At 46.9% G+C, this 13,766-nt stretch overlaps 1 protein-coding gene across 1 annotated transcript in view; it reads right to left on the bottom strand.

Annotated features, from left to right (window-relative positions):
- SGPP2 (sphingosine-1-phosphate phosphatase 2) overlaps positions 1-6,607 on the bottom strand; it is a 96,878-nt gene extending 90,271 nt beyond the window's left edge. Inside the window, exon 1 of the mRNA XM_037029256.1 lies at positions 6,389-6,607. Within this exon, the coding sequence (XP_036885151.1) occupies positions 6,389-6,607 (219 nt within the window). The remainder of the gene's footprint in view (positions 1-6,388) is intronic.
- Between the last annotated feature and the right edge of the window lie 7,159 nt (positions 6,608-13,766).

Below are 13,766 nucleotides of genomic sequence, written 5' to 3'. Positions count from 1 at the left end.
AGAGAAACAACAATGTGTGAGAGATACGTGGATGTGTTGCCTCTAACACGTTCCCCTTGACCCCACTGGGGACCCGGCCTGGAACCCAGGCATGTGCCCTGACCAAGAATTGGACTGGTGACCTTTTGGTTTGCAGGCTGGCACTCAATGTACTGAGCTATACCAGCCCAGGCTAAAAACCATTTTTTTCTTTTTTTTTTAAAGATTTTATTTATTTATTTATTTTTAGAGGGGAAGGGGAGGAGAGAGGGAGAGAAACATCAATGTATGGTTGCCTTTCATGCATCCCCCACTGGGAACTGGCCTGCAACCCAAGCATGTGCCTTGACTGGGAATCGAACTGCGATACTCTGGTTTGCAGGCCTGCACTCAATCCACTGAGCTACACCAGCTAGGGCTAAAAACCATTTTATATGCATCTTCCTACCAGCAAATGAAAAGACACCTATTGAAGGGAGAAAATATTTTTCAATCATACATCTGATAAGGGATTAATTTCTAAAAGCTATAAACAACTCATAGAACTCAACAGCAAAAAAACATACAACTAAAGAATGGGCAGAAAATCTAAATAGATATCTTTCTAAAGATTGCCAACAAGTCCATGAAAAGATGCTCCACATCACTAATCATCATGGAAATGCAAATTAAAACCACAATGAGCTATGTATCACCACACATCTGTTAGAACAGCTGTTATTATAACAACAAGAAAATAACAAGAGTTAGCGAGGTTGCGGAGGAAAGGGAACCCCTGTGCGCCGTTGGCAGGAATGCCAACTGGTGCAGCCACTGTGCAAAACAGCATGGAGGTTCCTCAAAAAATTAAAAACACAATTCCCATATGATCTAGCAGTTCTGGAAATTTATCCAAAGAAAAACAAAATACTACCTTGAAAAGTCAGATGTAACTCCCTGTTCATGGCAGCATTATTTCCAAAAGCCAAGACCTAGAAACAACCCGAGGGTCCACTGATGAATGAACAGATAAAGAAAACGTTCCTGCCATCCACACACACACAATGGAATGTTATGTAGCCATAAAAAGAAGGAAATCTTGCCACGTGCAATAGCCATGGGGAAAGGCCTTGAGGGGACTATGCTAAGTGACACATCAGACAGAGAAAGACAAGTGCCATGTGATCTCACTTAGAGGTGGAATGTAAAAATAACAACAGCAAGAAACACAACCGAACTCCGATACCGAGCACAGCTTGGTGCTTGTGCGGGGGAGGGGGGTGGTTGAACATGGTCAAAAGATAACAACTTCCAGGCCCTGGCTGGTATAGCTCAGTGGATTGAGCTCAGTGGATTGAGCCTGTGAACCAAAAGATTGCTGGTTCAATTCCCAGTCAGAACAAATGTCTGTCTCTCTTTCTCCTTTCCTTCTCCTGTGTCCAAAAATAAACAAATAAAATCTTTAAAAAAAAAGAGATACCAACTTCCAGTTATACAATAAAGAAGTCATGGAGATGTAGTTACTGTAACATACGGCATGGTGACCACAGCCAACAATACTATATTGTATATCTGGAAGTGATTGAGTAGATCTTTTTTTTAAAAAGATTTTTATTTATTTATCTTTAGAGGGGAAGGGAAGGAGAGAGGGAAAGAAATATCAATGTATGGTTGCCTCTTATGCGTCCCCTGCTGGGAACTGGCCTGCAACCCAGGCATGTGCCCTGACTGGGAATTGAACCACGATCTTTTGGTTTGCAGGCCTGCGCTCAATCCACTGAGCTACACCAGCCAGGCCAAGAGTAGATCCTAAAAGTCCTCATCACAAGGTATAAATGTAGCTATGTGGTGACCATTTCACAATACACACAAATATCAAATCATTATGTTGTATACCTGTAACTAATATAATATGTTCATTATATTTCAATTTAAAGACAATCAAAATATGTAGAAAGATACTTGAACAAAGATGTTATTTTGATGGAAAACTGGAAGCAAAGGCCCATTGGACAACTAAATTTTGGTAAATCCCCACCACGGATGACTTGTAGTCACTAAAGATCAGGCTTAATATTTACTGAGTCATTATCTTTGGTGGCGGTGCAATGGCATGGGTCTAACTTTTTCTTTGCATTTTCCCCAATTTTCTAGTCTGAACAGTATCTGTAATTAGAAAAAAAATGATCAAATATACCTTTGCAAAATGGCTTATTCTACCATTTCAAACCGGTTCATCTAAAGTTCGACCTGTTGGTCACTTGAGTTATAATGAAGCCAAAATGTCACCGCGCCCACAGCAGCTGCCTCGGCCATCCTGCACTTCCTCCTGAACACACTAGGGTGCTGGGTCCCAGGACAGGAGAATTCAGAGCCTTCAGCCGTCTGACAGCTTTTCCAGGCCCCACTTCTGACCTGGATCCTGGACATTGTTTTTTGTTGTTGTTTTGTTTTGCTTTTAAAGCTCCTCTGTAATTTACAGCTGCTATTGGAAATCCGCGGTTCTATTCCGCTCTGCTCATTTCGCACACGGGACAACTGAGGCCCAGAGGAGCTCCAGGTGACACAGAGGCAGAGCCAGGTCTATGTCTCTGGATTCCTGTGATGGTTCTTCACACTTCAGAGAGCCAGTCAAGTCAAAGGTGGGGTGCTGTAGATTGACAGACTTGGAGCACCCCAAATGCTTCAAGTGGGAAAGAGGGGAGCAAAGAACTTCTAAAAACAACCTTTGATCCCCTCTCCAACCCAACTTTAGAACTATGTCTCAGCAACTAGTTACCAAAGAGTGTTTATTAAGCACAGTTGTACTTGGTAAAGATCATCTCTAGTTGAATATGATGAGAAAAGACACTGCATAGGCTAACTTAATGCAACTGTGTTGAGTAAGCAAAGATGATAAAAATCAAAATATCATTACTATAGCCAAAGCTGGCTCTACTCCAGAACAAATAAACACAATTTTAATTGGGCTTTTGTGCTCCCAGCCCCATCCCAGAATCTTTGTTCCTTGCTCTTGGCTTCTGCCAAGAATACCCTCCAATAGTTACCCTTGCAGACCAAGGGCAATTTCTCTTCCTGCCCAATCTCCTCTCCACTCCTAACCAAGTCCCAACACTTCACATCTTCTCCATGAGACAGAGTAAGTGAAGCCATTGAGTTTCTCTCTGGAGGATGGACAGTTGAAAAAGTTTCCACGTAGGAGTCAAAAGACCTGGCTGTGCGGGCACTTGGCAAGTCAGTAGGGCATTTAACCCTTCAGGACTCAAAAAATCTGTGAAACTCATGACTATTGGAACATACCTGAAGTTCCATCTGACTTATTTAATGACAGCTTTGTACAAGCCAAGCCTAGCTCTGATTTGTACAAGATGTAGTTAGTCTCGAAGCTAGCAGTGTGTAATGTTAAGAGAACTTGTAAAGGAAAGTCATCATTCAATCATTCGTTTACTTGGCCTGTTTAAGAATTAGATATAGAAAAGGTGGGAGTTGGTAAAATTAGATTTGCTACAATCTACGTCACACACATGAAGAAGACAACTTCCCTATTGTTTGAAGGGTCTAAATCCACTGCTGGTACTTCTAGGTCTTGTGGGAACATTTGATTTTCAATGTTTACTCTCAAATTTGAAAGAAATCTTCACTTTGTGGGTCTTGACTCTTTAGCCCTCTCTTCGTTTTTCCTGCTCCTGATTGAATATGGTTATGTTGGGTGCGAAGAGGGAACCCCCCCCGCCCCACCCGCAGTTGGCTGACTGAAGGCCCAGGCTCTTGGAGCAGCGAGAAGACACTTCTCTGCAAGAAATCTGAGTCTTGCTTTAAAGGGCTGATTTTACATTGCAATCTGCACCCATTTACTCACAAAATCCATTGAGCTCCCATGTGTCAGGCCATGAGGGTGGAGTCAGTGGGGGGGGGCAGGTTGGGGGGAATAAAGAACACACCAAACATGCTTCCCAAATTCTTAGACCTCGCCTTCCACTGCGAGATCAGGTCTCCACACAAAGGGCCATTCACGCCCTGGCCAGTTGGCTCAGTTGGTTGGAGTGGACCCCATACACCAAAAGGCTGCGGGTTCCATTCCTGATCAGGTTTGGGGTTCTCTCCCAGCTCAGGGCATGTATAGGAGGCAACTGACTGATATCTCTTTCTCTCTCTCCCCCCGCCCCCCTCAAATCAGTAGGTATATTCTCAGGGGAGGATTTTTTAAAAAGGTGTATTTGGACACTGTGATAAATGCTGTAATGAAGAAACACAAGAAAAAAAGAGAACCTATAAAAGTGGGGTGAGAATGGAAGGTGAGCAAAGGTCTCTATTCTTGAGGAACTGCCCTTTGACACTGAAGGATGGAGGGGGGGTGGTATTTAGAAAAAGGACAGGCAGCGAAGGCAGGCCCCAGGCAGGCCCCAGGCAGGGCAGAGGCCAGAGGCCAAGGGGAAGGACAGCTGTTGCAGAAAGTTTCTTCCACTTTCCCCTCAGAGTTTTGTCAAGTCTCTGGGGCAGGTACACAATCACTTTCTTTTGGGAACTCCACCTGAATTTGCAAATCAATCTTCCCAAGTCACTGGAAACCAACCCACTTTTAAAAATATTCGTGAACCTCCCATTTATCCAATGCTCTCATGTTGTTTTCTCATGTTCTCACATCACCGTGGCAATTCCTTACCATGAATTTTTAGCTCACTCTGACTTCTCCCTGCGCTATAGTGAGTGCCCTGTGTGTTGGAGGGGAAGAGGGAAACTCCCTCACCTGGTTCAGTGAATAACGAGGCTCTTCAAGAGACAAAAAGACTGCTCTCTGCAAGGAATCTGCTGACAGTGCTTTTAAAGGACAAGGGACCTTTTCCAGAAGACATCACCAGGGCGATGTTTAAAACAGTTTGAAGTGCACCAGTGGAAAAATGCCCCCTCCTTCGGCTTCCTGAATTAGGGACACAGAGCCTGGGCATCTGCCTGCCGGTGTCCACAGTGGGCACACAGAAGATGCCCTGCCGCATGTCATGAAGGTGAATTGTCCTTATTTCTCCACTCGGCCCCATTCTTAACACAAGGCAAGAGGAGCGGCTGCCCGAAACTCATCTGAAATTTACTGGGTTTCATGGGGGACAGAGAAAGAAAAATAAAAAGAGAAAACAATACTATAGAGGAGGATTTCTCTACAGTGAAACACACAAGTCCCCTTCCCCTCCCCCGCCACCATCTCAAATTCTGTAATTCCATGCACACAATATTCCACTGTGCATAGAAGCCAGGTCCTCGGATACTAGAAATCGACACAAAAATAAATGTCGCCTTCCTGTTACCAAACCTTCCAAGAAAAAAAACGTGGCTTCCTCCATCCCCCCATCGCCACCCCCCCACCCCACCCCCGCCAAAGGGGAGAGCTGGAATTGTTAATAAAATGCATCTGTCTGCTGGGCCACACTTTTTACCTTCCTGGGGATAGGGCAGTTTCTGAGGTGCTCCTGGCACCTCACTGCGGCAGAGAGCCCTCCCTCCCAGGAGCAGCCCTCCTCCCCGGCAGACAGACGGAAGCCGGGGCACGTTAGTCTCTGCAGCCTGTCTGGTCCCTCCCGCCCAGAGTCCCTGTGCACTGCGACAACACACGCTGGCTTCCCAAAGCCGCAGTGGGTTGTGTAACCGCAGTCCCAACACCTAGAGGGGAGCGTGGTGAGCTTCCCTGCAGACCGCATCTGCTAAAAGTCACTGGTGCCAGTTGATACGAGTCCCGCCAGCCCGGAGGGCCCCCGCAGCTCTGGGGAAGGCGGAGAGTGAAGCGCTGTTCGGACCTTGTTTTTGGTGGGAGAGGGAGGTGGTCAGCGCGGGGGAGGGGGCAGTGTGTGTAAACCTTTCCAGGAGCGATATGTAAGCCCGAGGTTCTGTCCTCAGAGCTGGAGCTGCGCAAGGGCGAAGGGCACGTGGAGCCCCGCTACACCCCGTCAGTGTGCACCGGGAAGGGGGGATGGGGCAGGAATTCACGAATCCCGGGGGAGTGCTCAGAATTTCTCCCCAGGGGAGCCTATCACCTAAACGCCAAGGACATCTCCTCTCCGGTTTTCAATTACGTAACGCTTACACATTGGGGAGACGATACACGTGCATAAATTTAACTTCTTATGAAGGCAGAAAGTCTCTTAATATACTTCATTTAAAGCTCTGGGGTGGGGGGCATGGCATCTGAAACCGGACTAGACCTGGCTGCTACCCGGCAGCGTTAAAGCGGGGCGTCCTGGTCACCGGATCCCCCGGGCTCCCTCCCCTCTGCCCACCGCGACAGAAGCGGGGTGGCTGCGGGGCTGGCGCCCTCTGAGCCCGGCAGGCTCCGCGCTCACGCATCTCCGCGTCTCGGAGTCACCTGGACCAGCAAGTCCGCAGGAAGCGGAGCGGCCTGCCCTGTGCCCCCCACACCCACGAACACCTGGCCCGTGGTTACCTGCGGGGCCAGGTCTCTGCGCAGCCCATTGGCCGGTCCCCCGCCGCCCTTGTTGTCAGCCGGGAGGTGGTGACCGACCCCCGGAGCCCGCGCCACGCCCTCCGCGAGGCCCGCACTCTTCTCTCCGGGGGTTTCATCCGGCCCCGGAAAGAGCCCGCAGCGGCGCTGGAAGCGGGCGACGAGCTGGGAATCCTGCAGGCTCCTCAGCAGCTCGGCCATGGTGCGCCCGGGACGCCGCTGCCGCTGCCGCGGCCCTCTGCTGTCGCTGTCGCTGTCGCTCTCGCTCGCCCTAGCACCAGCCGGCCCAGCGCCGGGGGAGGAGGGCGGGCGGGGCCCGGAGAGCCCGCCAACAGGTGCGCCGCTTCGGTCCCAGCGCCCGCCCCGCCCCCCGCGCGGGGGAGCCTAGGTGTGCGCCTCCACCCTTCCCGGGGCACGTCGGCCCGCCTTTCCTCCCCGTCCGGCTCGGGCGCTCCCCGCCGCCAGTCGGGGCCGGACTGGGCGGAGGAGCACAGGTGCCTACACCGCCCCTCTCCCCGCACGACCGCGCCTCCACCCACTCCGGGCCGGCGCAGACGGGCCCCCTGATGGGGAGCGGCGGAGCACGTGTGAAGCTGCGGGAGTCCCACCTGCCCCGACTGCCCGCTGCGCCGCAGTCACCTTCCTTTCACTTCGGCGCCCAAGGCGAGATCCGAATTCCACCTCCGCCCCCCACCCCCGCCCCGAAGCCAGCCCTCCACTTTCGCCCCGGACAGCTTCGGACGAGTGAAGTCCTCTAGGGACCGCCCCCAAGTTCGTCCCACACTTTGCGCGATGCAACGTCTCGCCGAAGGCCCAACTTCCTCGACCTTGCTCCAGAGCACAGGAGGCTGAAAGCGGACTGAGTCATCCTCCGCATCCCTGCCCCTGACCTTGTGATTTGGCAACTGGGGAAACTCTTTTAAAAGCACAGGTACAAAACCTGATTCTTGCTCGGCTTTCCGCTTTGGGAAAGATGACGCTGGCCCCTCCTCCCACGTATTTCCCTTCTCTGCCTCTATTTGCCCAATGGAGCGGGGAGGACGGAACGAGATCCGTAGGGACCTTTAGATCTAAAGAGAGCAAGGTGCTGAAGGACTGGGCGGTGATTTGACATCTGGCCGCACCTCCGCCTGCTCTAAGGATCCCTGCAGAGCAGCGGCATTGGTGTGCCCTCCTGCCCCGAGAATCTATTTCCAGGGGCGCTTAGATCCCGTCTAAGGGCCTCTGCTCTTTCTCACAAGGAGCGAGAGGCAGCAGTCCAGTTGCGCCCAGGTGATCAGCCAGCAACTGAAGTGCAACTGAATCCTTCCGTGTTCCTTTCGCAGCAGAGACTGCACGTTTCCCGGTGGCCTATTCACAGGCTACTAAGCATTTGCTTACACAAATGACTGTCAGCAAATACCTGCCACTACTTTGTTTACTGAGTTGTGCTATCATTCTAGGAAGTCTCTGGAATGTAGCTTTCAAGGATAATTTGGTCTCCTTCCTGCCTTAGTTTCCGCTCTGGTTCCCAAACTTGCCTGGAGGGCAAGATCATGGATGCTGAGAGAGCAATGGAACCCTTCGGAGATAACCCTTTTCTACTTGACACAGAAGCAGCAGGAGCTGCTGTCCCCGTCCAGGTGTGCCATGCCCAGGCGTCCAGTCCTGGAGAGAAGGCTCCTCTCGGCTCCGTGGCTATCATTTACAGTCACCGGGACCACGCCCTGTGGTTTAGTTTTGAAAGCTGGAGTTGCAGCAGGTCAGGACCTATTCTTGGTCTGTGTTGAAGAAACATGGTCCGCCATAAATTCACCTGAGTGATGTGTCTCTCAAATTTGGTCTTCAGTTTTCCTTTCTCACAACTGGGGCAGGGGGGGCGGGGGGCAAAGCAGAACATGGTACATGCAGCATAAGGCCAAAGAATGGTAATATTCAGACAATGCATTTTATCTCCTTGGAAGAACAGATACATCCAGCCACTAGTGGCCGTTGGCTCAGTTTCTTCCTGTGAGAAAACGATAATCCTCACTTCTTATCTTTCTTAGACGGCTGTTGTGTGTGCAGGTCCCTGGCTCATGGCTGCATCATCCCAGTCTCTTCCTCTGTTGTCCCACCGTCTCCCTGCGTGACTCTGTGTCCAAATCTCACTCTCATAAGGACCGACACCATTCGTTGGATAAGGGTCCACTCCAATCCAGTGTGACCTCACTGTGATGAGAGGGCATCTGCAAAAACTCTATTTCTGAATAAGGCCACATTCACAGGTTCCATTCTCCCTCCATTTCCCTCTCTCTAAAAATAAATAAATAAAACCTTTAAAAAAGGGCCCCTAAATCACGCAACTTCTATTTTAGTAGGGGAGGCAAATAGCAGGAAATTAAATAAACATATATTTTTAGGGAGTGATAAATGTTCTGGAGAAAGAAGAGCATTGTGGGTGGGGTAGGAGCATGACATATTTAGGTTACATGGTTACTCCAAGAAGAAGATATTTGTGCAGAGAGCTGAAGAAAAGGACTTTGCCTTATCAAGATCAGGAAATTCCAGACAGAGGAAACTGTAGTGGTAGAGGCCTTGAGTCAGGCCCAAGGTCAGCCTGTTGGAGGAACCAGGGGGAGGGCAGCATGGCTGGAGAGATTGAGTACAGGGGTAGACTCAGAGGGGTGGGCAGAGGCTAGACCAAGGAGGGCCAAATAGGCTGCAATGAAAAGAAATGTTCCCATTTTGCAGATGAGAAGAGTGAGGCTCAGAGATAGGAAACTTGCCCAAAGCCACACAGGATAGCTGTCAGAGGATGATTTAAGCCAGGTCTGTCTGACCCAATACTTGTTCTCTTCATTACTAAAATACATTCTATTCCCAGAATTAATCTTTAATCTTGACTTTTGCGTTGAAAATTATTCCCAGTGTGCAGTTAACTGCTCAATAAATACTGAGTCAATGAACATCGTTCTAGACTAAGTAAAATCTCACATTTTAAAATGTTCTCAGAGTTAAGGACTCATTTTAAAATTGTCCCATGTAGATTCTACAGCAACATTTGGAAGCAAGTAGTTGTATCTCCGTTTTATAAAGGAGAGAAACGGAGGCTCTGAGATGTGAGGTGATTTCTCCGGATGTGACGGAGTGTATTGGGTACTTTCTGCAAGGTCTGCGGTCTCACTCTGCTCTTGTGGGAGAGTTTCCTTCCTGCCCCATCCACAGCCTTCCCCGTGGGACGGGACAGGAATGGGGGAGGAGTTGGCAGCCAAGGCTGATTGGCCCTTGGCTGGACACCTGACCAAGCTGGGACTCATCAAAGGCTTTCTCTTTGGGAATTTGGATTTATAGACCCCCATAAGTATTTGTTAAACCAGAAGAGAAATTCTAAAACTGGAGCCCACACTCTGGTGCAAACAACTGTGCCATAGGGGAGAGAAGTACGGCAGACAGAGAAGTCAGGCAAGGAGAACGAAGGACTCCAGGGAGGTAGCTCTATGCTGCCTGGTTCCAGTCCCTGTGACTGTCTTCCGGCCCTGGGTTCCTGAGTTACCCTCGGATCCTTGGTAACAACTCCCCCACCTCCTACCCCGCTTCTGTAACTTGTGGCCAGAAGAGGCCTAGCTCAGCCAGCCAGGCACTGGCAGGACAGGAAAACTGAGACCCAGAAACCTGAGCAGCTGCCCACCTTTCTGTCACTGGCACAGGGTCACCAAAGCCCCACCCACCTCTTACTGCTGGAGACAGACATCCTCTTGCTTCCACAGAAACTACTGATTCCTACCTGCCCCAGCCCCTTGGGGTACTGGAGAGGGCTGCAGAGTCCAGATTTCCTAGGAGATTCTGGAACTCAGAGTGAAACTATGAAGAATATTTCACCTCCTGATGAATCAAATTGCTTCCTAGGCTTTCGTGGAGAGCTAGTCACTTTGTAAGGGCGAGTCATTCTGAGATCCAAGAAAACTCAGGGCACATAACCGTTTCAGCTTAACAATAACCCACAACCTTTGGACCAACTGGCACATAACTGTTTCAAAATTTACGAACTACTACTATACGTTAATTTGGTTACTGGGAGTTTTTTTCATTAATACTAATTTGTATCTTTGCAAGTAAAGTACCTGAAAATTAGTAGCTTTAGCAGATGAAAGGTATATCACTTGCTGATAAATTGATCAGAGCCCCAGGATTCGTGGGTTATGCAGTTGACTGCAATTTTGAAATGTAAAGCATAAGACTCACTTTGTATTGTTCAGGCAGGAACCTCTTCTAATGAATGAAAACCATTATTTTTCAACTGGGCATTTTCAATAAATCATGAAACATGATGACAACATTTTCTTTTTAGAGGAGGAAAACCTTTCAGATTGAGGAAAATTTGATTTAAAACAAAAACGAAAACAACTGTGGGAGATGTCCCTGCAAACAGGAATGGCAGGAAGGAAGACAACGGAAGAAAGACTGGAGTTTTGGATTTCCCGGCAGCAGACTTTCCAGGAATGGCCCAGTTTGCCTGCTCTCACAACCATGAATTTTGGTGAAGAGTTTGCTTTGCAGCTGGACTTCTTGGCCTGAATCCAGTTGAGTGAAATCACAGGAAACCAACTAGTTTTCTCCAGTGAGGACTGATGGGTGTTGACCACGTTGTGAGGAACGTTTTAGAGTGTAGCAACCTACCCGAAGGGCCTGGGGGAGGGGCAAGCTCTCCTGCCAGCCAACTTTTTAAAGTAAGCCCTTCTCCTTCTTTGGCGTTTGCTCTGATAAAACATCTAAACATCTAATAAAGAAAAGGGAACATTTCATCCAATTACATCAGACTTGGTCAATGCAGAGAGTGCCCCAACTTCAGACAAGAGATGTGTTTGTCCACGAGTGGTCTATTAGGGATGGTCACTTTATTCCTAAAGAATATTTCCTATCCATGTCACTCACTGTTGAATCAGTTTCCCGCGTACTTTTATAGTGTGACTCAGTTTACAAATACGGTGTACATAATACCTTCCAAGAATATTCATTATATAAGTCTGGGTAGAGCTGTACCACTTAGTGAACAAGATTTTAAAACTTCATCTACCTATAGATAAGCCTCCAAGTCTTACTGAAGAGTTTTTCAGTATGTTTCATGCATAACTCAAATTCGTGAATATAAGCTAAAAGTTGGTTGGAAAACTTCATAGATATATACCTCCAATATGTATTGTCTAATAAAGAAAATTCCAGAATACTATGTGGCAATAGGTATATCATGTTGCTATTTATGTTTAAAATATTGAACTACCCGAGTGTCCCAGAGAAGAAAAACTAAAGAAGTTCATCACAACCAAAACAGTATTACAAAAAATGTTGAAGGGACTTCTTTGAAAAGGAGAAAAAGAAAAATCAAACATATAAATAATAAACCGGCAATAACGACATATCTATCAACAGTTACTTTAAACATAAATTGACTAAATACTCCAATCAAAAACCATAGGGTGGCTAAACAGAGAAGAAAACAAGACCCTTACCTATGCTGCCTGCAAGAGACACACTTCAGATTGAGAAACACACACAGAATGAAAGTAAAGGAATGGGGAAATACATTTCATAAAAATGGGGAAATAAAAAGAAAGCTGGGGTAGCAATACTTATACCAGACAAAATAGACTTTAAAACAATGGCTATACAAAGAGACAAGAAAAGATGCAGCAGTTCCAGTTTTGGGTATATATCTGAAGAAACCCAAGACTCTAACTTGAAAAGACATATGCATTCATAGGTTCACTGCAGCATTATTTACAACAGCCTGGACATGGAAGCTCCCTGAATGTCCATCGACAGACGAGTGGATAAAGAAGTGGTACATATATAAAATAGAATGTTACTTAGCCATAGAAAAATGAAATTTTGCCATCTGGTAAAACATGAATAGACCTAGAGGGTATTTTGCTAAGTGAAATATGTCAGAAAAAGACAAATGCAATCTGACTTTACTTATATGTGGAATCTGAAAAGCAAAATAAACAAAACAGAAAAAAGCTCATAGAGAAGAGAACATTTGGATGGTTGCCAGATAGGAGGGGAGGAAGGGAGTGGGTGAAAAAGGTGAAGGGACTAAGAAGTACAAATTGGTAGTTACAGATTAGTCTCAGGGATGTGAAGTACAGCACAGGGAATAGAGTCAATAATAATGTAATAACGACATGTGAGGTCAGATGGGTACTGATTTATTGGGGTGTTCATAACCCTGTGGGTTATGAGAATGTCTAGCCACTATGTTACACACCTGAAACTAATAAAATATTGTGTGTCAACTGTAATTGAAAAATGAAAAATTATTTTAAAAAGAATAACCAAGGGCACAAGGAATCTTCCTCAGCTGTTGAATATGTCCATTCTCTTTATTGTGGTTGGCGCGTCGTGGGTATATACATATATCTTATCAGATCGTACATTTTAAATATGTGCATGTACTGCATGGTAGTTATATCTCAACTACTATAAAGCTGCTAGAAACATAAATAAATAACATACACATGTGTGTGTGCATGTATGTACAAAAGAATAGGGAAAAAATGGAAAAGCACCAATTCGTTAGCAGTAGCTAACTCCTGGCATAGGATAGGTGCTAACAGGAACTTTCAGTTCTGAGTTCTTGACTTTCGTTTCAATTTTTCATAGACGTGTATTATGTTTATAACTTTATACAGTTATTTAATTTAAAACAACCTAGAATATCTGGCAAACAAAAAAGATTAACTGTATGAGCCCACTCGGGGGGTTACTTAAAAAAATTATTCCCCTCTTAGAACTTTTTTTAAAGTTAATTTTATTTATTTTTTTTAAGATTTTATTTATTTATATATCTTTAGAGGGGAAGGAGAGAGGGAGAGAAACATCAATGTACAGTTGCCTTTTGTGCATCCCCTGCAAGGAACTGGCCTGCAACCCAGGCATGTGCCCAGGCTGGGAATCGAACCGCGATCGTCTGGTTTGCAGGCCCTCGCTCAATCCACTGAGCTACGCCAGCCAGGGCCTCCCTCTTATAACTTTTTTAACTGGCCAGACTTGGTTAGCGAGAGAAGCAGGTTTTTGAGATATTCATATAAAAGAGAGATCATTGTGAGTAATTATACCGAGAGATGATGTGGGCTACCAGGTGTTACCTATCTTTCCCACAAAGTTAACAATACCCCTGTCGAACTCACCTGTAGACAATCACAATTTTTAGGGGCTTTTCGGTTTCTAGTTCAGCAACGTAGTAGGTCACCTTGTGGTGAGAAGGGCCGTAGGCAGCAGACAGTGTGGACAGCTGCGGAACCCGCTGGGTCTCAGTGTTCTTTGCTGTTGACGGCAGGGCTCTAAAGGTCCTTTCAGCTGTGGAGCATTTGTGACAATGACTACTGTCCACAACGGGCCA

The sequence above is a fragment of the Sturnira hondurensis genome, unplaced genomic scaffold (assembly GCF_014824575.4).
Source record: "Sturnira hondurensis isolate 20B ecotype Veracruz unplaced genomic scaffold, ASM1482457v3 Scaffold0020237, whole genome shotgun sequence".
Taxonomy (NCBI): Eukaryota; Metazoa; Chordata; class Mammalia; order Chiroptera; family Phyllostomidae; genus Sturnira; species Sturnira hondurensis.
The sequence above is the reverse complement of the archived record's forward strand: the minus strand, read 5'-3'. Positions and strand labels throughout refer to the sequence as shown.